At 46.1% G+C, this 23,971-nt stretch overlaps 1 protein-coding gene across 1 annotated transcript; it reads right to left on the bottom strand.

The window, feature by feature from the left end:
* Window positions 1–479: 479 nt before the first annotated feature.
* On the bottom strand, window positions 480–22,320 carry CABLES2 (Cdk5 and Abl enzyme substrate 2). Its single transcript, XM_032126742.1, has 9 exons — window positions 21,815–22,320; window positions 9,765–9,857; window positions 8,941–9,018; window positions 7,384–7,492; window positions 6,691–6,856; window positions 5,887–5,990; window positions 5,385–5,491; window positions 3,920–4,124; window positions 480–3,471 (listed from the first exon to the last, which is right to left on the bottom strand). Exons 1-9 carry the CDS (start codon window positions 22,318–22,320, stop codon window positions 3,331–3,333), a joined length of 1,509 nt encoding a protein of 502 aa, XP_031982633.1. The 3' UTR covers window positions 480–3,330.
* Window positions 22,321–23,971: the final 1,651 nt, after the last annotated feature.

Raw genomic sequence — 23,971 nt, 5'->3', positions numbered from 1 at the left:
CTTAGGAGGAGAGAGTGTGGAGGAGCTGGGCCTGTTTAGTCTGAAGAAGACTGAGAGGACATCTCCTCGATCAGTACAAATACCTCCAAGGGCTGCCAGAAAACGCTGCCAGACTCTTTTCAGCGGTGCACAGTCACAGGACAAGGAGAAATGGCCATAGACTAAACCACAAGAAATTCCATCTTAAACTGAGGAAGAATTTTCCACTGAGGGTGGCAGATCACTCGAACAGCTGCCCAGGGACATCAGGGAGTTTCCATCTCTGGAAACATTTCAAACTCACCTGGACATATTCCTGTGACCTGCCTTAGCAGCAGCGGGGTCAGACTGGATGATCTCCAGAGGGCCCTTCCAACACCACCCATTGTTATTCCAAAATGAGGCATTTGGTTACAAACCGTGTACCAAAACAGGTTTTATTTCACAGCATCTTAATTTCACAGAAGAAAAAAAAAACAAAACCAAAAACCAAAACAGGCTACAACTCAAGACTTTTAAATAATGGAGTATGACAAAACCAGAAGAGTTTTTGTTTACAGGAAAATGTACAGGCTCTTCCCAAGAGAGTTCTCCATGCTGAGCCACCCCAGCAGCACCTTCACAAAGCACCAGACCCCCGCTCGGTGTAAACCTGTTTCTCTTCAGAGCAAGAGGAGTTTGGCTGTGCAAACGTAAACCGGCAGAGCTGCGTCTGGCGTTGGGTCCCGCGTTCAGTCTGTGACCAGCCAAGGTACTGATAGTTCTTTGCCACATGGTGGCAGCTTTTTGGGTGGAAAGAGAGAGATTCCCACACAGGACTGCAAGCTGTGCTCTGGAAAGGGGAAAGAGCAGGCAAACGCACACGGAGGGGGTGGAGGGTCCCTGCAGAAGGGCTGTTCCTGCACTGACACACAAGGAATCCCATGGACAAAACCCCAGGCTCTGCACAGCATCACCCCAAGCCCAAGCTCTGCCAGACAAGGCTGGCACAGCCCTCGCTGCCCTGCGTCATCCCTGGCCCGTGCTCCCAGCAGCTTCCGAGCTCAAGCGTGTGCCCCAGCCAAGTTCTAGAATAACTGTTAGACAACATTCAGCATTCTGTAACTTGATGCTCCTTTATCCCAGTTTGTTCTCCTGGAAGAAAACAAAAGCTTGCTCGTTTAATGACGTAAACCCACAGATTCTGGGAGTGTAATTACAGCCCAAATGGCCACTTGAACTAGACAAACTTCCACTGAACAGAGACTGCGAAGTGTTGCAAACCAAAGTGCATTTTGTTCCCTTAGATGGTGAGAAAGGAAAGTTAATGTTGTTACAGAAAACTCTTTATACACTAAATAAAGAAGTTCCCAGAGAAAGACACTTTCAGATTTCATTCATACTCATCAAGCTGTTGTGTGAGAAATTTCTTTGCTCTGTTGTACCTCTGTCCCCTCCACAATGCCTTGGGAAGTGGTGGATCACCTCAGCTGTCTGCACCACTGTTGGCTAATTTGGAGGCTCATTACACACTAGATGTTTAGTACATCACTATTTCTGCATGCAAGGACAGTTATATTCAGTAGAAAGTTTAACTAGTAGGCAATTTTTTTAAACCTGTTGGAAGATAACTGGCAAGCTTGCTGTCTAAACTATTAGTTACCATCTCACTTCTGGAGACTGGAAAGTCCTTCTGTGTTAGAGAAATCACAAGCATATTAAATGTTACACAAAGAATTTGAAGCTACATACAGCTGAACACAGTTACAAAAGATTTGATAGTCACTGTAATTATTATATATGAAAAATACACTTTGAGCCCCACTCAAAGAGGAAGGGGCTCCAGTAAAGTTTGCTGCAATTCTAATGAAGCCAAATTAGCTTCAGACAAAACACAGCTGAAGAGCAAAGTTCAGCTTTGGTTTTGGCTACAACCCATATTTAATACAAGGAACAAGAATTTACATAATTTTACATATTAGATAGCAAGTCCCTGACCTCAGCATGAGGTCTGGTAATTTATGAATCAAACTTAAATTACAACTTTGTCAGTCGAAATAACCAAGTATCAGTTTTGTTCCTTGCAAACGGACCCAGTAACTTGTATCATAATATTGCTTCAGAAAATAAACCCAAGAGCCAATACCACAGAAGGTTCCACATACAATCAAGAATTCATTCCCAACCTGGATACTGTAAAAATAAAGGAAGGAATAGCCAATGGGCAGAGAAGTTATTTAAGCTCTGTGTATGCACTAGAGCGCTGCTGGGCACCAGCCAGGAGTGGCTGCTCAGATGTGCAAGCAATGCCAGTTTTGTGAGGACCATCACAGTGATGCAACGCTTGGAAGAACAGAGAGTAAAAAAAGTAGCATTGTCAATACCGGGCATGCTTTGTTTCATTGGCTTCCTTTGGCAGCAGTAACTCTACTGGTTTCATATTTGCTCAGGTAAGACCATACAGAATACAGTCATACTACAAAAGGTGCTTATTTCAGGCTATGGAACAGTGAAACAAATAAAACCCCTAAATGATGCATTTGACAGCAAACTGCTCTTAGTCAAGTGCTCATCTTCCACTCAGGAGTGAATTAGGATGGCAATCACTTCCCAGCTACCTCACTCAACGTGTGGTACTTCGTGACAGGTTTATCAAACCACCTTTCCTTCTTAAGTAAAATGTGTATTTTTAAGGTATTGATAGTAAATAAATTGAAATGGAGTAATTTCAACCTTGCTACTTACAGATCATAGAATAGATGCCCTGTATAATATTAGTGCAGATATACTGGAATTGTTTTCCTTGTATGCAAGGCCAATGCAGGTAAAGAATAAATGGCTATACAAATTCAGGATTCCCCACTAAATAACAGAACTAACTTAAAAAGCACTGGTACCAGACCAGCCAGTCTTAGGCACATCTTTAAAAAAATAAAGTATGCATTTCATTAATGTAAAAATGTGAGGAGGTTCTTAGAAACATCTGAACTTTATGGTGCACTGGAATGGAAGTTATGTTCCTTCAGTTTCAAGGAATACAATAAAGACTTAAAACAAAAGAAAAAGAACCAATACCATAGTATTCTTCATAGGGAAGAACAGTTTTAGTAAAACCAGGAAGATAAATAAGGAATAATAAGCAGCCATGACAGCTGACTGGTGAATATTTGTGCTTTAAATGTCCGAAAGAAAACAAAAGTTCAATAACTCTTCTCGTACCATCCCCCAGACTTGGCATCTGTGCCCATAGATCTCGACAGTTCCCAACACCCTGCAGCCTTCCCAACTAGCTGGAGCCAGTGGCACCTCCACCAGCAGCATCCCAGGATGTGATCCCAGCATGGCTGGATGCCGGCTGGGATGGAGCTTTGGTTAAGACTGTTGTGTGAGCCGTCTGTAGTGAGGTAAAACTTGGTTTTCAGGGAGATACAGAGCCAGTTCCAAAGCTACAAGGACGGTGAATTCGAAACCGATGAGATCCCTTCTGTTGAATCTGAATCTCTCTTCTAGTTTCTATGACAGTGATAATGAAACAAAACAAAGGAGGGGAGAAAGAATCAGTTAATCCAGGTGATTTCAAGGCATTGTTAGATCAAGTCAGTGATGCATGGCCTGAGCTGTACTTCAGAATCAAAACGTATTATTGCCAGAGATCAGAGAAGTAAACCAGCTTATCAGCTCAGCTGTGACACCCACACAACAGTTACTGCATCTCAGGCAAACATAGGCAAGTGCAAAAATAACTTTACTGTAGGATCAGTAAGACACTGGCCCGCACCAGGCAGATAGTTTTAAGGAATTAAAAAAATAAAGCAAGGAAGAGCCCTAATGAGACAGAAAACTGGCTGAAACAGCTGGTCTTCCATGCAAGCACGTGCCACTGAAAATCTTGGCTTTAATCTTTGCCTATGAGCTAGGGAGGAGGTTCTGACAACAGCTGGAACAAGCTCATAGCACTTACATCTATTAGGTGTTTAACTTCGTGTTTCCTGAGGTCACTGCTGATCTTGGCTGCAAGCAGAACGCAAGCACCAGCACACAGTTTGCGGTTCTGTTTGTTGAGTTTGCCTTGGAGGACGAGCTTCTCAAAGTAAACATAAGCCATGGAGACAGTCACCGGCTCCAGACTGCACTCCTCACTCAGGTTTCTCATCTCTCTCTTTAAACTGGGAATAGGAGAAAAGACACCCCCCCAGACATGACAGATTTTATTGAATGTTGTAGAAATACTGCAGCACAGCAACTCAGAGGAGCATATGGGCAAGACTCCTATTCGGAAAACCATGACAAGTATTATCCTAGAGTGGAAAAGCCCAGCTGGCAGCAGCAAGCTGGTGCTGATGCACAAACTTGATTTCACCTGGCTGGCAACATTCACTGTGGTAGAACAATTCCTCATCTGCCCATGAACACCAGGGCTCAGCTGCCTCACTGACACACAGGCTAATGCTGTAGGATTTCTTCTGGGCTCCCAAACTGGTTTGTGATTCATATCATAAGAGTGAACCACTCTGACCTACAGAAAACAGCAGCTGCTGCGTAGAGACCTCTCTACTACACACCTTGAGTAAGAGCCAGGTGTGAGGGGGAAGGCAGCCTGCTTTACACACTTCCCACAGTGCCAGCCCTTCACCTCAGCATCACAGCAGGCTGGGAGGTGGATGGTTCCTCACAGGGCTGCCATTCAGGCTGCACGATCTCTGCATGAACACACTGCTCTGAACTGCTACAAAGAGGAGCATGCAGGACTCAGGCAGAACAGACTGCCCAAGCAAATCTTCCTCTGGAGCTGAGCTACACCTGGCCCTGGTGACTCAGCAGAATCGTGTTTAAACTGGCTATTTCAGCAGGCTCTGATTGCATTAATCTCCCTGTAACACCAGCAAGGTTACAGTTCTCTGAAGGTGCAACAGTACATCTTGCTGAGGAGTGACCAGATGCATTTACTCAAGGATGAGAAATTCTGTGGGGCCTCCACAAAAAGCTTTTCTTTACCACATCTTCCCAGATCTAACACTCTTTATCCTACAATCTTGTTAGAGACTGTGGTCATCAGTGAGTCTGGTAATTGAAAGGCAAAAATAGCCAGAGGGCCCAGAAAGCCAATCCAGTTGGAGTGGGACTGCACTGCAGCCAAGCAATCAGGTTACAAGTGTTTGTTTCAAAGCTAATGCTGCTGCACTTTTAATTGGTTAGTACACCACAGTTGGTGAAACAAAACCCTTTAGGTGGAACTATGAAAACCAACTGTTACCCTTTCTCAGCATCCTAAACATTCCAGTACAGGGCTGTCATCCTACAGTCAGCTCAACTGACAACAGGAGATTAGTGTTTAATCATATATGCTATTAATAGAGTAGGATTTGCTCCATTCAAGTGCAGCCTCAGTGTGGATGATGTTCTCGTTATTCGAGCTTATTTCTTACCTCCTAATTTTGCTCAGTGTCAACTTGATATGAGGAAACTTCTCTCTAAAGGTTTCATTCATATCCTTTTTAAGGTCTGAGGGTTTCACATACTCTATGACTGTAGTCTGAAATGCAAGAAGCAAAATTTATCATTTGTCTTGTGAACACAATGGACAGCCAAACAAGTCTTCCAAAAACACTAATGCAAAGGCAAGCTTGAGTTTTATTATTCACAATTTAACGTTTCTGAAATGTCCCAAAGTTGAATCCCAACTACAGATAAAGGCTTAAAAAACAGTAAGCAAATGGTTACAAGAAGTAAATGACAACATGAAGACAGGTGTCAGACTGGCCCTTGACAAGCTCACTGTACAAACTCAATTGCTTATATTTTTCCTGATCAATTATCAGAAAAGCCAAAACTTTTTCTTCCTAGAGGACTTTTTCTTCCTCAAGGAAGCTCTTTAGAGGAGGATCTGTCAGGGAGTCTCTCCTCTGTACAGGTATGCCAGTCACTCACCATGTAAGAGGCAAAGATGAGAACACGTTTATGTTTCCCACAGGGCCACTGAGGATCATCCAGAAGATTTGGATCATACTCTGCAGCCTCCCCAGCTTCACTTCCTGAGGGAATGAGGAAAGCACATTGGGTCACCAGATAAAGAGCTTTAAATCCCCTGTTTCCTCTTTAAGAAAGTTTTCAAATAGTAAACATTAAGTGTTAGCAGATCTCACAGTACAAGCAAATTGCAGCTACAGGTACACGTTCGCATTTCATAAATGCATCAGTCAAAAATTAAAACCATTAAATGAACCACACAAACCACACATGCCTGACACATCATTTTAGATTTAGTGCAAACTCAGTTTGCATCTACAAATATACCCAGAAAACAACTGCACAAGACTGAATTCTTTTGCCTATAGTCTAATAAGACAGCAGAGTTGTCAGGTTTGCTCTTTTACACAAGAGAAGGGATTCTTGGCACTAACTCTGGCTTATGCATTGTTACTGTGCTACAAGTCAGGGAGAACCACCTGGATCCACGAGCACCAGATGTTTCTTGGTGAGTAATATAAAACATTACATTCCCAAGCAAAAGCTTTGTGCTTCTTGAATGGCATAAACAGAATTAGGCCAGATATATGGAGGATGTAAGGAGTTTGTGGAATCCTCAGTCCGAAGGCTCATCATTTGCACTGCACTGATGAGCTGCAGCACATCCATCCCAATAACACACTGACCACTTGCAGAAGTCTCAGACAAATCTCTGCCTTTTCTGCTGTGTGCATGAGTGATGACAGAGCTGGCTCCTGTTCTTACCAAGGTCTGTTCCTGCTGGTATCGTTTTTGCTGTCACAGGTTTGTATCTTGATCCAGGAAGACTCCGGGGAGCACTGGCTCGACAGGGGGGAACAGCACCGTAGGCGTCGGCTTTGCGAACAACCAGAGCATTGGTCGGGTACAAGAATTTTGCATAGGACACAACCTTAAAGAAGAGAAAGTTGTAGTAGTTCTGGGGAGAAGTTTACTGAAAAGCTTATTTCCAGACATCTAGGATTTTCCAACTTGAGTCTCCTAGAGTTTGGATTTAGGAATGAGGACCTTGGAACTGTTCAACTGTGCATTGCTTCCACAACTTTAAAGTGAAGTGCTGTAGAAGATTTGGTGGGGTGGCAAAGAAAAGGCAAGAATCACAGGAGTAAGATTTTGGCAGCATATAAATTTAACTAAAGCAGTATGAATTTCACCCATGTTTCTATCAAAACTTCACTCACATGTTGCCTCAGAGAGCAAAGTCAAATCAATTCTCCAGAAACAGAGGCAGAAGTGATCACAATCTTCAACCATCTCCTCAGAAGAAGCATTATCACAAGCCACAATTTCAAACTATGGGTCTAAAACTTCCAGTGCTCTGAAAAGCCACAGCTCTCACATAATGGATAGCAAAGCATTGCATAAATTGATTTGTCTCAGCATGAAATGGTCCCGGGGTGAAAAAATAGATGTCCTTACCTTGCCATCAGCACCCAGCTCTACTCCTTCCAGTCCAAGCACCATCTCAGTAGAGACTGAAACTCCCCCAGAAGGATGTCGCTGCTTCTGTCCTTCCATTTTCAGATCACTAAATGCAGGTAAGAAAGAGCACTATCACGAAATGCAAGCCCAGCTTCCCATGGAAACACCAGCCAACACCACCAGGTCAGAGTTCTCTTGTGTGGGAACAAGCCAACTCCTCAATGCCACCTCCAGGAGAACATTAGTTTTTAACTACTCTTTTTAAAATGTAGAGATGCTCATTAACCAAAGAATCAGATTTCATCTCAGTTTAACACAAATCTGTACCAATCTACCTCTCAAAAGTGAACTGTTTTTAATATGGTCTTTCTGCACAAGACCACAGCATTCCCAACCCCCTAATGCTCAAACACCTAACAGCAAACATGATTTACATTAATTATTTTCTAGGATTAGAAACTTGCCTTTCAAGTGCAATTTTCCAACCCCCGTGCACACAAGCTCAAGTTAAGAATGAAGCTGCAGATGTCTGTGTCAGCGATGGCAGCACGTGGCTTTGTCACCAATATTCCAATACAAAAAACCAGTTTTCAGGTGAAGAACTGCCCTGCCAGCTTGCGAGCAGAACAGCAGAGTGCTCAGAACTGCTCTGAAATAGCTCCAGTGACCTTGCTGCCTTTCTATTATGTGGGAGAATATTTTCCCATCAACTATTTTTATGGCATGTATTTGCATACAATACAATTCCCACCACTAAGCATCCGCTTCCTTTGTCCATAAGTTATGGACAGGACAGAAGTGACAACACAATTGTTTTGCCAGAACAGAATCAGTGTTTTCTATGGTATATTTGTAGATAACAGACCTTCACAGAATGGACTTAAACTTCACAAGGGACTGAGGAAAGATGCAGGGAAGTCCAGTTTGCAGGTTTTGTTTCTCATAAATGAGCATACTGACAGTTGTATACAAAAAATGTAGTCCAAACACTAAAAGCAGTTTGAATCAGTCTGAACTGTTTCTGCTTTTCTTATGCTGCAAATAGTGACATTCATGGCTTAAAGATGAGAAACAGAAGAGCATCTTAAACTTATTTAGGTGTAAATTCAATATAAAACCTTGAGGATTTCCAGTGAAGGCAGCAGCACCCTTCCCTGAAACTCCCTGTGCTTTTTTTGCTGACACCACTGTTTGTGGCACTAAAGGCAGCTGATTTCTGACCACTTTAGGAATACAGAAAACCTACACAGCAAATCGCATTACCTGTTCAAAGTTGATTTCAGAGATTTCACAGGACTGAAGTGCTTTAAAATGTGAATAAACACTGGAAGAAAAGTCTTCCTTTTTTACTATTTTTCTCTTGAATGAACACTTTGACACTATGGTGGTGTCTGGTTTTACTGCTCTGATAGCAAGCTCTTGTCCTTATACATGAATGGCAGGTTAAATAAGTTCACTTGCTTAAAACAAGAGACCTACACCAACCACACTCATTTCAGAAGATCTTTTGAAACAACAGAGCAGACATTTCACAAAGCAGTTGAAGAGACTCACCTGATCCGTAACCCCTCCCCGTAAGGTAGGATAGAAAACGCCACACACAGTGTTCGTTTAGCACAGATTAACACTATCCTGCAAGCAGATGGAGAAAGACCAGGATATGAATTAAGATCCAGAAGTCACAAAGCAGCTTTTTATGGGATATTCACACAAGGCTCTTCTTATCTTGCTCTGCAAGTCATATAGATACTGGTACGGATTTAATGTTTTCAGAAAGCAGCAGAAGAGCAGAGGTTTCACACTGGCCCTGCAGGTCCTTGGGGCTCTCTATAAAACCTCAGCCTTCAGGACCTACCATCACATTGGGAGCTCATCAGAGGAGATCCCAGCCTTTAAATATATATCTATATTTACCTAATTTTTACATAAACTTTGTGAAAAGATGTAGACAATATTCTACATTTAGATGAAACCTCACACTTCTATTAATAATAAACAAATGCAGCCTCCCCTTTCTCTTCTGCTCAGCAACCATGAGCCAAGAATTTGGCTAAACCAAGTCACTCTCCTTAAATCCTCCTCAGCTCTGACCTCTCTGTGTGCCAGAGATAAGGAAAGTGAGAGAAATAAGAAAAGTGAGAGAAGAAGAGAGAGAATGATTTAACCTCTTCAGAGCAGGGTGGCAGAATCATGAATGTATTGCTGCAAATGTAGCAGGTATGAGCACCTACTGCCTTTGATAAAAGTCTGGATTAAACTAACACAGCCCCAGGGGCATCCCCTAATTCCCACTGGTATTAAAGGTCTTACTGCATGGAACTGAAGGCTGCTTCCTATTGCACACAAGTACAGGGGGAACCTCGATCTCCACACGTTACCTGCTGTTCTTGGTGTCATACTGCCTCATGTTCTTGATGAAGTGCATCTTCTTCAAACTTTTGTGTCTTGGAGACCCAGATATATGCTTGGTTCTGCAATGATAAAAACAAAAACAAACAAAAACCCCAAATCTGTTAAGTGTTCTGTGAAAAATTCATGCCAGTAGTATGATCAGATGGCAGCACTAGCATGCAGGACCTCAGATATTGGCATGGAAGAGGGTGGAGGGAGGAGAGGACTGCATGCAACGAGTTGAGGTTAATGCTGCTTTTGAAAACAAGTACCTTCGTACACTGGCATATTCCACTATGTCTTCTAAAAAGTCTAGAGAGCAGCGCTGGGAGATAAAACGCCTTCTGCAAAATGTACAACACCACGAAGAGTGAACAGCATTAGTTCATGGCCTCCGAGTTTATGAACTGCAACAGATCTATGAGCTCTTAGAAAACATGGCAGGTTTTCCTGACTTTTGGTTTTTTGCAAGAGTGCTTAACTAAGAGTTTAAAATTCCTAAAAAGGCCAGGAACTTGTCTCCCCCTCTAGGACCCTTGAAATGCGTATTTATACCAACTTCATCAACAAGACCACTCACTATCTGCCACATAGAAGAATGCCTACCTGTAAGTTAAATGCCTAAAAAGCTTCCAAATACTCATTTAAAATCTGTCAAGAATGTCACAAAAAGATCCCCCCCATCAAGGCAGGGGAGTAAGTCATTTTATATCAATTTAAGTTCAGATACAGGTATATCTGTATGATGACCAAACATCTGCGTGCATTCTCCATTCAGAACAGCTGTCTCCAGCTGCAGGAGTCAGCAGACTGAGAGTCTGTGACTGCAGCTCAATAAAACTGACAGATCTCTCTGAGAAACAATAGAGAGGGTTATTAGAGGAAGCAAAAAGTATTTGGAACCCATGTGAAATCCCAGAATGGAAGATGCAAGAATAATAGTAGGACTCATGTGAGTTAGTGTAACAGTAATAGGATACTACGTTCAAGCAAAAAAAAAAAATAGACTTTGCCAAAGTAAGATACATTACTATTGTCCAAGTCAAGTCTGTCTTTGTTGGTGAAGATTTACAAATGAATTGTGCAAATGACTGCAATTTCCACAGGAACAATGCACTCCACCAGCAAAACACTGACACTACAACTATCAGAGTCCACATTTTCTGCCTTTGTTTAAGCGTGCATTGTGCTACACTTTTAGCCCAAGCCACGTGTGTTCAAGCCCAAGGTTTTCTTCCCAAGTGACACAGAGATTCAGCTAATGGACAATGCTGCCATGGAAGTCAATGTAGAAGCAGCACACAAGACAAAAGTTGTAGGACTCTGGTTTGACAAGACCAGCTTCTGGCAAAAAAAAATAGAAATCAAACTTCAAACTGCAGCAGAGCAGAGCATCAGCTGCACCGTTCAGGCACTCAAAAGGAAGTAAAGCCCAGAACTCAAACAGCTAGGAGGATGAAAAATTACTGTCCCTTTCTGCAAACACAAGGGAGGCAAACCCTCCCACAGGACTAACACCTTCAGTATTGCTAGAGATTGCCTCCTACAAATCCACAGGCATTAAGGTGCAACTGGAGAACATTCCTGGCACAACTCCAACACCCTCCACCAGCACTTCAGTTTTAAAATTATTCCTGGTTTGCTGCTTTTCAGGAAGAATGGCACAGGAATGTTTAACACTTTCACATATACATGGTTCTCTGGTCTAATCTGGCATCTAAAATGCAATAAAAACCACCCTTCATTACAGGAGGAGGTGACTGCAAACCTCCTGGCTCTAATGCACTTACTAACATCCACGGACTTCCTCCCCTCCCAGGGGAGACCTGGCTGGACGGAGACAGAAAGACGCTGTGTATGGCAAGCAAAGGAAAAACACAGCTAATGCCAGTGGGCACTGGTACAAAAAAAGCACATAGTTCTGTGAAAGGATGCTGGGGGTGAGTAACAGGATGGATTGAGAGAGCCATGGCTAGACCCTCACTCCTGACTCCACGGTGGAGACTCATCCAGGGTGTTACACCTTCTGAATATCCCCTTGTTTTCTCAGTAACAGGGACAAGAGTGACAAACACCTGAACCGAGAGCAGATCTGGAAGTAAAACCCTGCTGCAGTGAAGGGAAGATCCCACCCCTTGACTCAGAACCACAATGACTCATCCCTACTCTGCCAACAGGAAACTTCATTTTTAGCTGCACTCGTAAATTTCTGCCCTCAGCGAAGCTGTCACCTTGGAGGAATCCCTGACGCCGAGCCAGACACTCTCCCTCAAATCTCAAAACAGGGTGTATGTAAAGAATTATCACTAATCCAGAGTACCTGAAACAGTTTGTAGGCCCAAGCCAACATTTGGGCCTACAAACCTCACCACAGTCCAAGAGACTCACTGGTGCAGTATTTGGAGAATGCAGCAAAATTTGACACTTTTTGAGTAGCCTGCACTTATATATATGCACACACACACTCACACAGATATATATTTGCTTTAGTTTGAGTGCTCTTCTCATGCAGCCGACTCACACTTGCACAACAGGCTGCACAGGGTCACTCCAGTGACTGCTAACTTTGATGACAAAAAAAAAGTCAAGTCACCTATCCTGTGCTAAGCAGCTTCACCTAGGGTAACACTTCTTGCTATGGTCCACGGAATTAGAAGGATTTTAAGTAGTTTACACAGTGTGTTAGTTGCTGAAAGCAACCTAGAACCTAAGAATACCAACATCTCTATATGAGGTGTGAGTTACCTCATGCACACCCTTACCCATGTGCGACCTGACAATTAAAAATTGAAATATCCAATATTAAAATGTTTATGGGTTCCATGGAGCAGGCTGTAATTTCAACAAAAAGTTCAAACATGCCTGTTTGCCAGCACCAGCCATTGCCCTGACAAGCTATAGAGGGTTTGGGTGCTTGTATGTCCCTGACCAGGAGCTCATTTTTGGGTGCTTTCCAGCCTTTTATTTCAGAAACCAATAAAGACCAAAGCAGGACACTCCCAGACCATTAGAAACAGCAACTGTGTTTACAGAGCCAGCACAGCACTGGAGGGGACCCACCAAGAGCGAAAACACACACAGCACATGCCCAGAGATAAGGGGCTATCACGTAGAGGAATTCTGGATTACGCCTTGGCTCGTTATCTCCATGTGCACACACGGGCTCACACAATCCAACACCGCTGCCAAATCCCTGACAAACTAAACATGCACTTAAAGCCCACAAAAATCCCTTGTGTTCAGAAAAAAACCAACAAATTATCTTCAGAGCTACATTTTGACTCCTGTCCTGGGACGTAGTAGCCAGCCCATACATTTATCCTTTCTGATGGATCTCCCACTGAGGAAACCAAATTTTTGAGTGCTTCCAGCTTCAGAGCTGTCCTCCTTTGATCCTGCCAGAGTCCCACTGAAACTCTCTGCAGAGGGTGGACAGTGGACAAGCAGCAGTGGGATCGCCAGCCCCAAGGCCGACACAGCTCTTAAGTGTTCCCAGCAGGACAGGACACAGCTAAGAGCAATCTATCTATAGCTCTGGTAATCCCTACACGTCCTGTCTTTTGAAAGGAAAGGAGAAAGCTGGTTAAGTCACTGCTCCAAGATTAAAGAACACTGACCTTTCTGATGGCTTGCCAAGAGTGTTTTCCCCCTCCCCACTCGCACTGGGCTACCTGCACACACCCAGGAGGACAAGGGTAAAGCTTTGGGATGTTGCTGCAGTTGGAAGTGTGCAAGTCGACCATTCTTTAGCAGGTACTGAATGCAAGAGATGCTGACCCTGTGCTGTCAGACGTGGCTTCAGGCACAGACAAGCCTCACCCACTCCTGCTCCTGGGCCACTCACAGTCCTCTAAGGCACTCCTTTGGGCACCCATGACCACACTCTGCACTTGCAGGTTCTGCAACACACAGCCCTCACATATCTCATTTTAACCCTTTAATGTTGGGCCTTAACCCCCAACACCGGGCGTGACAGTGGCCAATGGTCTTTCTTAAGCCTGCATGCAGCTGCATTTGGCCACTTTGAAGCTTCTCTCCATTTTGTCATTCTGGTTCCAGCATTTCTGCCACAGCCAGTGAACAGACCAGCTGGCCTCCTGAAGGGAGAAATTGGGAATTTCTAACATCTGTGATTCTCCCCCATGCTGATTAACCCCCATCCCTCTCAGGGACAGGGCTGCACTCTGAGCCCCCCACACAGCCAGAGTTCAACCAACATTCAGCTGTTCCACTAACACAGCACCCCGAGTTCATTTATGCTGTGATCTCTTATTCTCATCACCTCCAGGACCACCAAGCCCCATGACAGGAGCATTCAAAGATGCTGCCAAAGCTGGACATGGCCTGAGCCCTCCCCCAAGGGGCCCAGCAGTGTGGACTTGTTTCCAATGGAGCTGCATCCACAGCCCTGCTGATGCTGCATGCACACACAGACACACACCCCGGGCACTGGGCTAAAATTAGCAGCAGGGCTGATATCCTCTGTTGCTCTTTAGCCATCCATACTGCTAATAGATGAGTGGAATGGGGGGGGTCAAGGACTCTTAATTACTGTGTAAAATTAGGGCCTAATAGAATTCAGCTGCCTATTTCTCGCTTGAGTTTTATTTTAATATGATGCCCCTTTGTAATGTCCCTTACAGGCCTCAGTATGATCACATCTGTCAAGAGGCTGAGTTATTAATACAACAAGGACAAAAAAAATCATTTATTGGTTTTGGGAAGTACTATCTTAGAAACAACTGTCAAAGGTAATTTGCACAAGAAATCCAGATCCCAAATCCTGTTTACAATAGGAAGACATACCTGTCAGCTTTGTTTTTCCAAGACATATTTTGAAGATTAAGTTGTATTGTTTTCATTCCTTACAGGCAAGACAACAAAAAGATACAAACTGTGCTTGGGCTTCACTAGGTAAAATACAGGCATTGGGGGATTAAGAAAGATTAAGAAAGCTACTCCTGGTTTTTAAGCTTACTTTTTAGCAGCTGCCATTTCTTCTGCAGCCCAGGAGACATTCACTGATTTCAGGCTTGCATCCCAGAGTGTGTGAGTGGGAGCATCCCTGTTCTGCTATCAGTGCCCTGTGCCTCACCACCCTCGGTGCTCACACTAATGAGTTTCCTGCTCAAAAGCAGATTGAGTACAGCTCACTGGTAGCAACAAGTTCTCAGTAATTAAAGCCAAAAGAAGCCAGAGACTGCATTTACACTGAATCACATCAAAACCATGTCTTTGGTAAAACAAATGACTTCACAAAGGATCTGTGCCATGAAGTGTCCAGCACTGAGCAGGCCACTTTCATGGGTGGATGGTCTCAGCTCAGATGTTCCTTGAGAGGCAGAAAAGAAAGACACTTTGCATCACCAACAGTAAGTGCACAGCTCAGTGCTCCTTCTTCACAAAGCCAGCTACTCGTTTTATGGCACCACAAATGTGCATTTGGATTGCAGGTCACCATCTCAGGAGCTCTTTCTGACATTTGTTTAAGTATCAGACTGCCAGAGAATAAATACAAGTCTCACAGCAGGGCTAGTTTAACTTATTCTTTCAGTAATCGTCATTTTAAAGGGTAAGCTGAAATCAGCCACATGAGCATGAAAAGTACTTTTAGGCTACAGAGCAGGTTGCTCTGTGAGAGCCCAGGATGAGGGAGGAGGCCTAATTCCTTCACCTTTGTGTTCCTACTCAAGCTTTGTTTGCAAAACTGTAAGGGCACCAGGGGCTTTCCTGCTGGTCCCAAACAGCCAGGAGAAAATCCTGCACTCCTCCAACGCCACTAAAACCACATGCAAGGGAAGAATGCGTCACACAGCCTATGGAACAGATGAGAATGAACAGAAATGAAGTGTAATTTGAATGAAGGTGGAGGCCGAGTAAGTGGGAAGCTCACTAAACCTGGAGAGTTTTAAATACTAACAAGGAATGAAATTAGATAATCTTCACAGCAGCTGCTACTTCCTTGCTGATTCACAACCACATATGATTAAGACCTAATAGAGAATGAGCTTTATATTCATTGAGTTTCATAAATCACATTGTTTTGGTGCTCAGTGTGTTTAGGCAACGCAAGGAGAAAATAATGCCTTCCAGTAAGTATTGTGAAAGCCCAGCTGTTGCAACAGAACTACCAAACCAGATGTAAGGTTTGCTGTGCCCATGGCCCTTTCCTAAAGCTCATTCCTGAAATCCCTGCTGCTTCTCACAAAGCAGACTAGATGTGCTGGCCAGGACACCACCAGCATTTCTCCAGATTTCTCCCAGTTTCTGGAGGTGTTCCTAGCTCACCAACCTGGCTGCCTCCTGTGCTTTGTGCTCTGCTTACTCAGCACTGAACTGCTGACCAAAACAGGCACGTGAAATGCAAAGTGCGTCCTTGATGACACTGTGGGCATTATGCTAGAAATATTCATGCACTTCACTGAGAGATGATGCTGTCATTTCATCATGTGCCTTGCTAAATAAAAGCCTTCAGCACAATAAACTCCCGAGCTAAAAAAAAAATAGGAAGAAGAAAAAAGGAAAGAAAAAAGAGAAGCTTTTAATTGGAAAGGAGAAAATTAAAATAGGTGACTGGAGGAAACTCAGTCAAAGCAAGTTTAGAGAGGTCCCACAGTGTTTTCATGGGCACCTGGTTTTTCCCATTCCATCAATCATCCCCTTCTACCCACAGTCAAGAGGCTGTAGCTTCACCAGGGCAAAATTTTATGCTTAAATTTTAGCAACCACAACAGAGCAAGGGCAAATCTGTCCATGCTGTTGAGCAAGCACCTCTGACCAGCAGCAGCTCAGCCCATGCTGTGGGGACTCCAAAATGAACCAGATGCCCAGCTCTGAGGCAGGTCTGCAGCTTGGGTACCACCACCTGAGCAAGAGCTGGCAGAATCACAGCTGTGGGGTCAGCTGACAGCAAGCTTTGAGTTTTAAGGACATAGTATGTCTTGTGAAACAGAGGGCCAGCTGAAGGTTCTTCATTTAACACCTTTTCAGGGAATAGGCGAATTCCAATTACAGTAGGTTAAATACACAACAGCTGTAAACCAAAGGTCAAGTGTTTGGAGCTCTGTCTGAAGAACTGGGTTGACTGAGTGGCTTTAGCTGAGCACCCTCCATTTGCAGTCACCTGCCCTATCAACAATACTTTGTGCTCATTAAAGAGCCCAAATTTCATTGTGCATTTTTAAAACTCCAACTACAGAGCCAGAAACCTTCAGAACAACCTTCAAAAGGCGGCTCAGAAATATATTCAAGCTCGCTCAGCCTGACAGCCTCACGGCTTTAACTCATTGACAGATGGAAAACAGGAGAACACAGGATTCAATATGCTATATATAACTAAATAATTACTTTTAATATACTATACTGTAACACTCCTACAGGACTTGCTCACTGGAGGTCTGAATGGGATCCCCAAAATTAAGCTATTCTGGTTTTTATATACATAATTTAGTTGCATTTTCCTTCTTGGCTGATGAGTCCTTGACTTGAAGCAAGGTAACATCATTCTGACCACCCTCATCACCTCCTGCGGAGAGGAGATGTGAGCTGGAAGCAAGGAAAACGTAGAAACGGCGCTTCCAAAGCATCCCAAAACCCACAGCATCGCAAAACCCACTGCCAGGCCTCCTGCACAATCACTTTGAAAAGCTGTAGAATCCATCCACAGGTAAAATCAGCTGCAAGTACAGTTAATTGTGCACAGACTACTCCTGTGTGGAGAGCAAAGGCACTTTAAAGCCTCTGGACTAAATTGAAGAGGTCAAATAACCTTGGTGTTGGAAGTGTCTTGGATTGCCTGACCCAGACCCATTCACAGGGGTGCACAGGATACAAGGATGGGGATGTTCTGATCTCCAAGTTTCCTGCCAGGCATACAACTTACTTCTTCTGCTTCATATACCTGGCTGGGAATGTCTACAGGCAGCTATAAAACACTTAATACTGGGCCCATGCAATTCACCTGCAGTCAAGAATATGAGAGAAATCTGCTGAAGCAACCTGGGGAGGAGACTGCAGCCTTAACACTTCAGCTGACTTTTAAATGAAGTTCAGGTTTAGAATATGTTCATTTTCAGCCCCCAGCAGCACATCCCAGTCTACTGTTCACCTCTGAAAAGTCAAAGCTTGCCAGGTCTGACAAAACTTGCTGCTTCCTAAAAAGCACCATGTGCCCAGCTTATTCCAAATTAGGCTCAAAATTTAAACTAAGACTTTTTATTTCATCCATCTCAACAAAATCTGTTTATTAGCAGAGGGGTTTTTATAAAAATATTTATATTTCTTGAAGTGACAACAGCAGCTAAGATGACAGTAGAACAGAACAACACATTAACCACCATAAAATCCTGACTAAGCATTTCTGCTCTTCCACCCACGGAACTAATCTGATCACACCTATGTCAGCAATCTGACATCCAATTAACACTTAAAAGCAGAGTAGGTCCAAAGTGTTGCTGTTATCAACTACTGTTTAAACTCCCACTTTCAAAATGACCTAAATTTGCTGATAAATCAGAAATGACTGAGCTATCACAAACACTCAGTTCAGCTCCTTGACCACTGAACTCCAAGGACATTAAAGCATCAGTCACAAATAATTTAGTCTCTGTGTTTATTCTTAGGCCCAGAAAAATGCAGCAAATTGTGGCAAAACCAGCTGCTTTACATTACGCTATAATGAAACCTCAGAAGCAAAACAAGCATTGACATTCAGGGCTGTTGTTTCCATTTTTCATGCTTTCATAACCTGGCTATTTCCAGGGCTCTCTGCTATCTGTGTTTCCCCAGAAAGCTCTGCCAGTTTCAGACCCAGCTGCAAAAATTCATTAAAAATCTGTGAATGCTGATTTGTTCCCTGTTTGCTGCCTCCCTCCCCTGCTTTTTGTGAGGCTTGTTCTTTGAAAGAACAAAAGAACAGAGCAAGATGGAAAAGGAGAAGGGAAGACGGATGGCAAGCAGATCAGGTCAGGCAAGCTGGTATAACACAGCATTGTAATTTAAGATCCTGTAAGCAGAAGATTCCTTAGGAAAATGGAAGTGGAAGGTAAAAGTCATAAGTTTATAACGCTCAGCCAGCAGCACAATGAAACTGAGCATCCAGATTTGAATGGTGCCTCCTCTGCTAAGCTTCCATCCTAAAGGACCTGACAGTGATGGAGGAACTCCAGGGAACACCAGGTTACATCAGGTGAGCAGATCTCTCGTTCCCTGGGCTGTACTGCACATGCTGCCTGTTGCCAATAACTAACCCCCAACTCGAGCAGAGAGGCCACCACGCCCTGCCCTGAGCCACACTGGCCAGTCTCATCAGCTTCTTGCAACCTCTCAATCAAGTCAAACGAGACCAAGTTTTGTAATAAAACTCTGCCCAATGATACTGTCAGTAGATAGAGATAGAGATACTGATAGTAGAGTGATATCTCCATGGATCAGGGCAAGCCCCAGCACGATGAAATCCCCGGATATGGCACAAGACTGGTCAGTGAACATGGACAGAGTGAGTCTGGAGATCCTGCAGCCAGTGCTCCTGGTGCCTTTAAGGGAGGCTCCACTGAGGAAAATTCAAAGCAGATCTTGACAGTGACTCAGAAAGGACTCTGAAGAGAACAGCTGCCTAAAAGTGGGCACCAAGGATTAAAAGTCCAGGACGGCAGTGCAGATTCCACCTCCCCCTTCCCTCCACCAACTTCACTCGCCTGTACCTCTGCACGATGCAGGCAGTTAATGATCTGGAATAGCAACATCACTGTAAGGCAAAACAATTCTTAGATTCCCAAGTCCCAATAAAAGATCCATTTTGTAATTGTTGAGTTTGAAACCTCATTGTGCAAACAGCTCACCCAACACAGAAGGGGAAAGAGTAAATGCACCGCTGTCCTGAAGGACATTCCTCCTGTGATTCCCTGAATCATTCCTCGTGTATTTGCAACAAGAAGAGATGTCTCTGCTCAGTAGGGACGGAGAGATATTCTGTCGCAGACCAAAGGAGAAAACCATCGAGTGAAAAATAAAGTGCTAAGTCCCTCATCTTGTAGTTGGCAGTGAAATTGTAATTGTCCATTTCACCCACTCCCGTGCCCAGTGTGACTGGGATGAGGTACATTGGCTCTAACACATCCCCACAGGCAGCACAAAACTGTCCTTTTGTCAGAAGATGTGTGGATCTGTGTAAAGATGTGGATCTTCTGTCTGATGGTTTCAGCGGATGCTCTTTTTCTTTCAAGATGAAAACCAGATGAACTCTCACTCCAAATCACCCTCAAAAGTAGTACACAAACTGATCAATACAATATACCCTTCCAGCCAACTCTTCCAAGCAAAAAAATCATGGTTTGTTTTGTCATTACTCAGACAGAAGCCTTTTGATTCCCTTGATTGCCCCTCGCACTTCTCTCTACGTTTTATTTCTGAATCATCATTCTTTTCAGCCAGATTGATGAGAATTACTGTAGTGGAACACCTCAAACCTGATGCCAAAGAAAGAAGCAGGAAGGACATCAAATGAGAAGATCCTAGGAATATTTTCTTAGTGTCCTATTGACTTGGCATGGGAAGGATCATTGCTCCAGAACTCTGTATGCACAGGCACAATGAAGGCCACATCCACAAAGTGAACTGTGCTTAAAAACTCTTGATGCAAAACTTGCCCTTGAGAGCTCTGCCTATTAATATTAAATCAGTGAAATTAAACCACACAGCACCTCCTGTGCTGGCTTTTGTGGACCAGGAGTGCTGGGAAGGAACTGTTCCACAGCAACACCCTCACTCCAGGCTTTCCTCCTCAACAAGCGGCACACAACAGCACAGTCTGTGCACACAGGGCAGCCAGCTGGCAGCCCCAGCTTCAATTTCTCCAACAAACAAGGAGGGAAAGGTGTGTTCCATGACAAGAAAAGCAATGAGTGGTAAGTAACAGTTCAAGAAGGAAAACAGCCCAGGAGGGATAACACATGAGGACCCCCACATTACTGAAAAACACCTATTTCTCTTCAAATTCACCTGAACCCCCAAGCTGGGGATACACAGGACATCTCCCCCTGTGAGATGCACACTGAAAGAAAATATCCATCAACTGCATTAGCAAACTCCCCAGCTTTGAAACACTGACAACATCTCTGTTTCAGCGCACTAACAAAGCTCTCGAAGCCACTGTAAAGACCACAGAGACTTAAAGCCTTTGATACTGCTGCCTATCTGCAGGCTCAGAGGGCCAGCTCACTTTACAGAGCTGTTTATGCAAGAAACGGCCTGAAAAGAGTTCTTTCAGAGCTCAAATGCCCAAGATCTGAGCAAGAGCCTGCCTTCCAGTCGATTAGAAAACCAACACTTTCAGCCTGACAGAAGTCCCTTGGAAATGCAACGGTAATCCTACTCTGAAGGCCAGAGCATCCTCCCCCGAGGCTGATTCCAAGTTCCCTGTGCACAAGCAGTCATTAATACACAATTGCAGAGACAAGCAGCAGAGAGCAGGAGAAGGAACAACACCAGCAGTGTGGCCGCTGCACGGAGGAAGCGTCCTGCCTAGCAGTGACCCTGTCAGCTTCATCGGGAAACACAGAAATGCAGAAACTGGGCTGGGGAAAAGCAGGAGGCAGGATTCAGGGTACCGCAGACCTGCAGACAGAGCCTCAGCGAGCGATCCCCTCCGCAGATCCCCGTCATCCGCCGCTGCGCGGGCCGGGGCATCCTCCGCGTCCCCGGGCCCGAGCGGCGCTGCCGAGGCGGCGGCAGCGCGGGCCGGGCGTGCAGCGCTCCCGGATCCCCGCGCACCTCTGGCCGGGCCGCTGGGGCAGGTGCTCCCTTCCCTCCCGGGGCCACCGCGGGGCCGGCGCCGCCTCCCACGGCCGCTCTCCCCGGGGGCGCCCGTTTCCCATGCCCCGCTCCCCCCTCCCGGAGCCCCCGGCCGGCCGAAGGCCCTGGGAAAAGTCCGGCTCTTCCCAGGGCCGTGGGGGGTCCCGGCGCTTCCCACGCCCCGCGGGGTCAGCGCGACGGGGGCGGGAGTGTAGGCTGGCCCGGCGAGTCCCGTCCCCTCACTCACCTCTGCCGCTGCGCCTCCAGCGCGAAGCCGCCGCCCGCCGCGCTCTGCGTGGGGCTCAGGAGCCCCGGGGCGCCCGGCTTGGGGGCCGCCAGCATCCCCGGCAGGGCGGGCGGGGCCGGGGGCGGCGGGCACAGCGGGCCGCCCAGCAGCAGCTGCGGCAGGAAGATGCCCCCACGGGTGGGGTCCGCATCCCCCTTGGCTCCGGCGGCGGCGAGCGCGGGCACGCCGGGCAGCAGCAGGGCGGGCGGCGGCTGGCATACGGGCGGCGGGGGCAGCAGGCGCGGGGGGGCTCCGGCCGGCTCCGCCGCCGCCTCCTCCCCGTCACCCGGGCCAGCGGGCAGCGGCGGCTTCTCGGCAGGCGGACAGGGCGGACGCCCGTCCAGGGAGATGTTGTTGAGGAAGAAGAGGGCGGCCTGCCGCCGCCGAGAGTCGCCCCGCTTGCGCGGCGGCGGCTGCTCGCGGGGCGGGCGGGGAGGCGGGGAGCCGCACGCCGTGGCCGCGGCCATTCTCCGAATGAGCCGCGGCCGCCCGGGCGGGGCCCCTGGAGCCCAGCGCGGCCGGCGGCTCGCGCGCCCATTGGCTGCGTCGCGCCTGAATGCAAATGAACCCGGCGGTGACCCCGCGCCCATTGGCTGCTCGCGCGTGGCCCCGCCCCCGCCCCGCGGGGCCGTGCCGGGTCCTGGCGCCGCCGGCGGGGCAGCGCCGGGAGCCCCGCGGGGACGGGGCGGGGCGGCCCCGGCACCCCCGGGACCCTCCCCGGCCTCTCCCTTTCCTCCCTGGGCTACTTCCCTACCGCAATCACGAGCCCGTCGTGTCCCCGCACGACCACCCACCGTGTCCGTTTGTGTGAGTTTTTAAAAACTTCTCCTCCCCTTAACTCCCCACCCGAACCATAGTAACACTAGTGGCCGCCTGTTCCCAAGAGGTGCTGGCCTTCGTGCAGGCAGGAGGACACACCTGGTAAACCCATCGCAGGCGTTGGTGCACGTCAAAGCACCGCTCCTATAAAAGCGGATGAAGGTCGTCGATCCTGTTGCTCTATCCCAGCAGCCTGGGACCCGACCCTCTGGCTTGCAGGGCTGAAGTGGACCCCAATCCGCCGACCCCGAGGGCGCAGACCCCCGTTCACAGCCCTGAGACTCACCAGCAGTCCCGAAACCCGCGCGGAGGGATGGATCCCCACGCTTCCAGCTCCTGAAGCAAAGCCAAGGCAGTGCTGATCCTGGGCCGTATATGGGCAAGGCAGACCCGAGGCTGGGAGGACATAAAGTTAATATTTATCTCCACGAAGTGACTCAAGGCATTTCTGCACAATACGTTGCTTCCCGGACTGGTGTGTTTATACTGCATGGGATAAACATTCCCCTCAGGCGCTTGAACCTGTGTCTGTCACATCCCGGGATGATGCTCTGATCGTCTGCCAGGACAGAAAGCTCTGCCCTTTCCTCTCCTCAGAGGATGTTGATGTGCACTGACAGTGTCCATGCCATTGGGCCTCGAAGGGGAGGTTTGGGAGCTGTGCTGGGCGTGATGAAGCCTTTGGAGCTGAGAACAGCAGTGTGTGGGTGCTGGTGGCCTCTGTGTTCCTCTGAAACCGAAGTGAAGACTTCCCATGCTTCCCACCTCTCATGCCCTGAAGCAGCTTGTAGCTCCCAATCAGGATTTTTCCCACGCAGTACATATCTTAAAGTACAGACCACATTTGCCATTTGAGAGGTTTGCAAATAAAAGTTGCAATTACTGTATTTGCAACACTGGACCCTTAGGGTGGTGAATTCTTTTGCCAAATAGGCTTAAAGAAGCCACATGGCGACTCTTAACATTGCTTGCAGTCTACACCAGCAACCGAACTGATATCTGATGATATGGCCTGAAGTATGGGCCCTGAGTAAAAGATAGGTTTTGAAACTGTCCTATGAAACACATAGAGGTTCTATGTCTTTTCATATGGCTGTTTCATAAGATCCATTTTTGTATGCTGTTGCAAGTGGGCCATCAACACGTCTTATAGTATTAGTAGCATATAATAATAATAATAATAATAATAATAATAGGATTAAGATAGGAGACGTAAGACAATGTTTTCTTGCAGGCTTCTATTAAAAATCCTTCAGTGAAATACAAACTCTGCCCTTAAAATCCCAAGAACATGCTCAG

The sequence above is a fragment of the Corvus moneduloides genome, chromosome 17 (assembly GCF_009650955.1).
Source record: "Corvus moneduloides isolate bCorMon1 chromosome 17, bCorMon1.pri, whole genome shotgun sequence".
Taxonomy (NCBI): domain Eukaryota; kingdom Metazoa; phylum Chordata; class Aves; order Passeriformes; family Corvidae; genus Corvus; species Corvus moneduloides.
This window is presented reverse-complemented; position numbering and strand designations above follow the sequence as displayed.

Excerpts from the sequence above, each read along its gene's own strand:
- CABLES2 (XM_032126742.1), bottom strand. The coding sequence starts at position 22,320 with ATGGCCGCGGCCACGGCGTGCGGCTCCCCGCCTCCCCGCCCGCCCCGC. Across the intron at positions 9,019-9,764 it reads TATGACACCAAGAACAGCAG|GATAGTGTTAATCTGTGCTA; the intron begins GTAACGTGTGGA and ends ATCTGCTTGCAG. Across the intron at positions 5,991-6,690 it reads ACCAGCAGGAACAGACCTTG|GAAGTGAAGCTGGGGAGGCT; the intron begins GTAAGAACAGGA and ends TCATTCCCTCAG.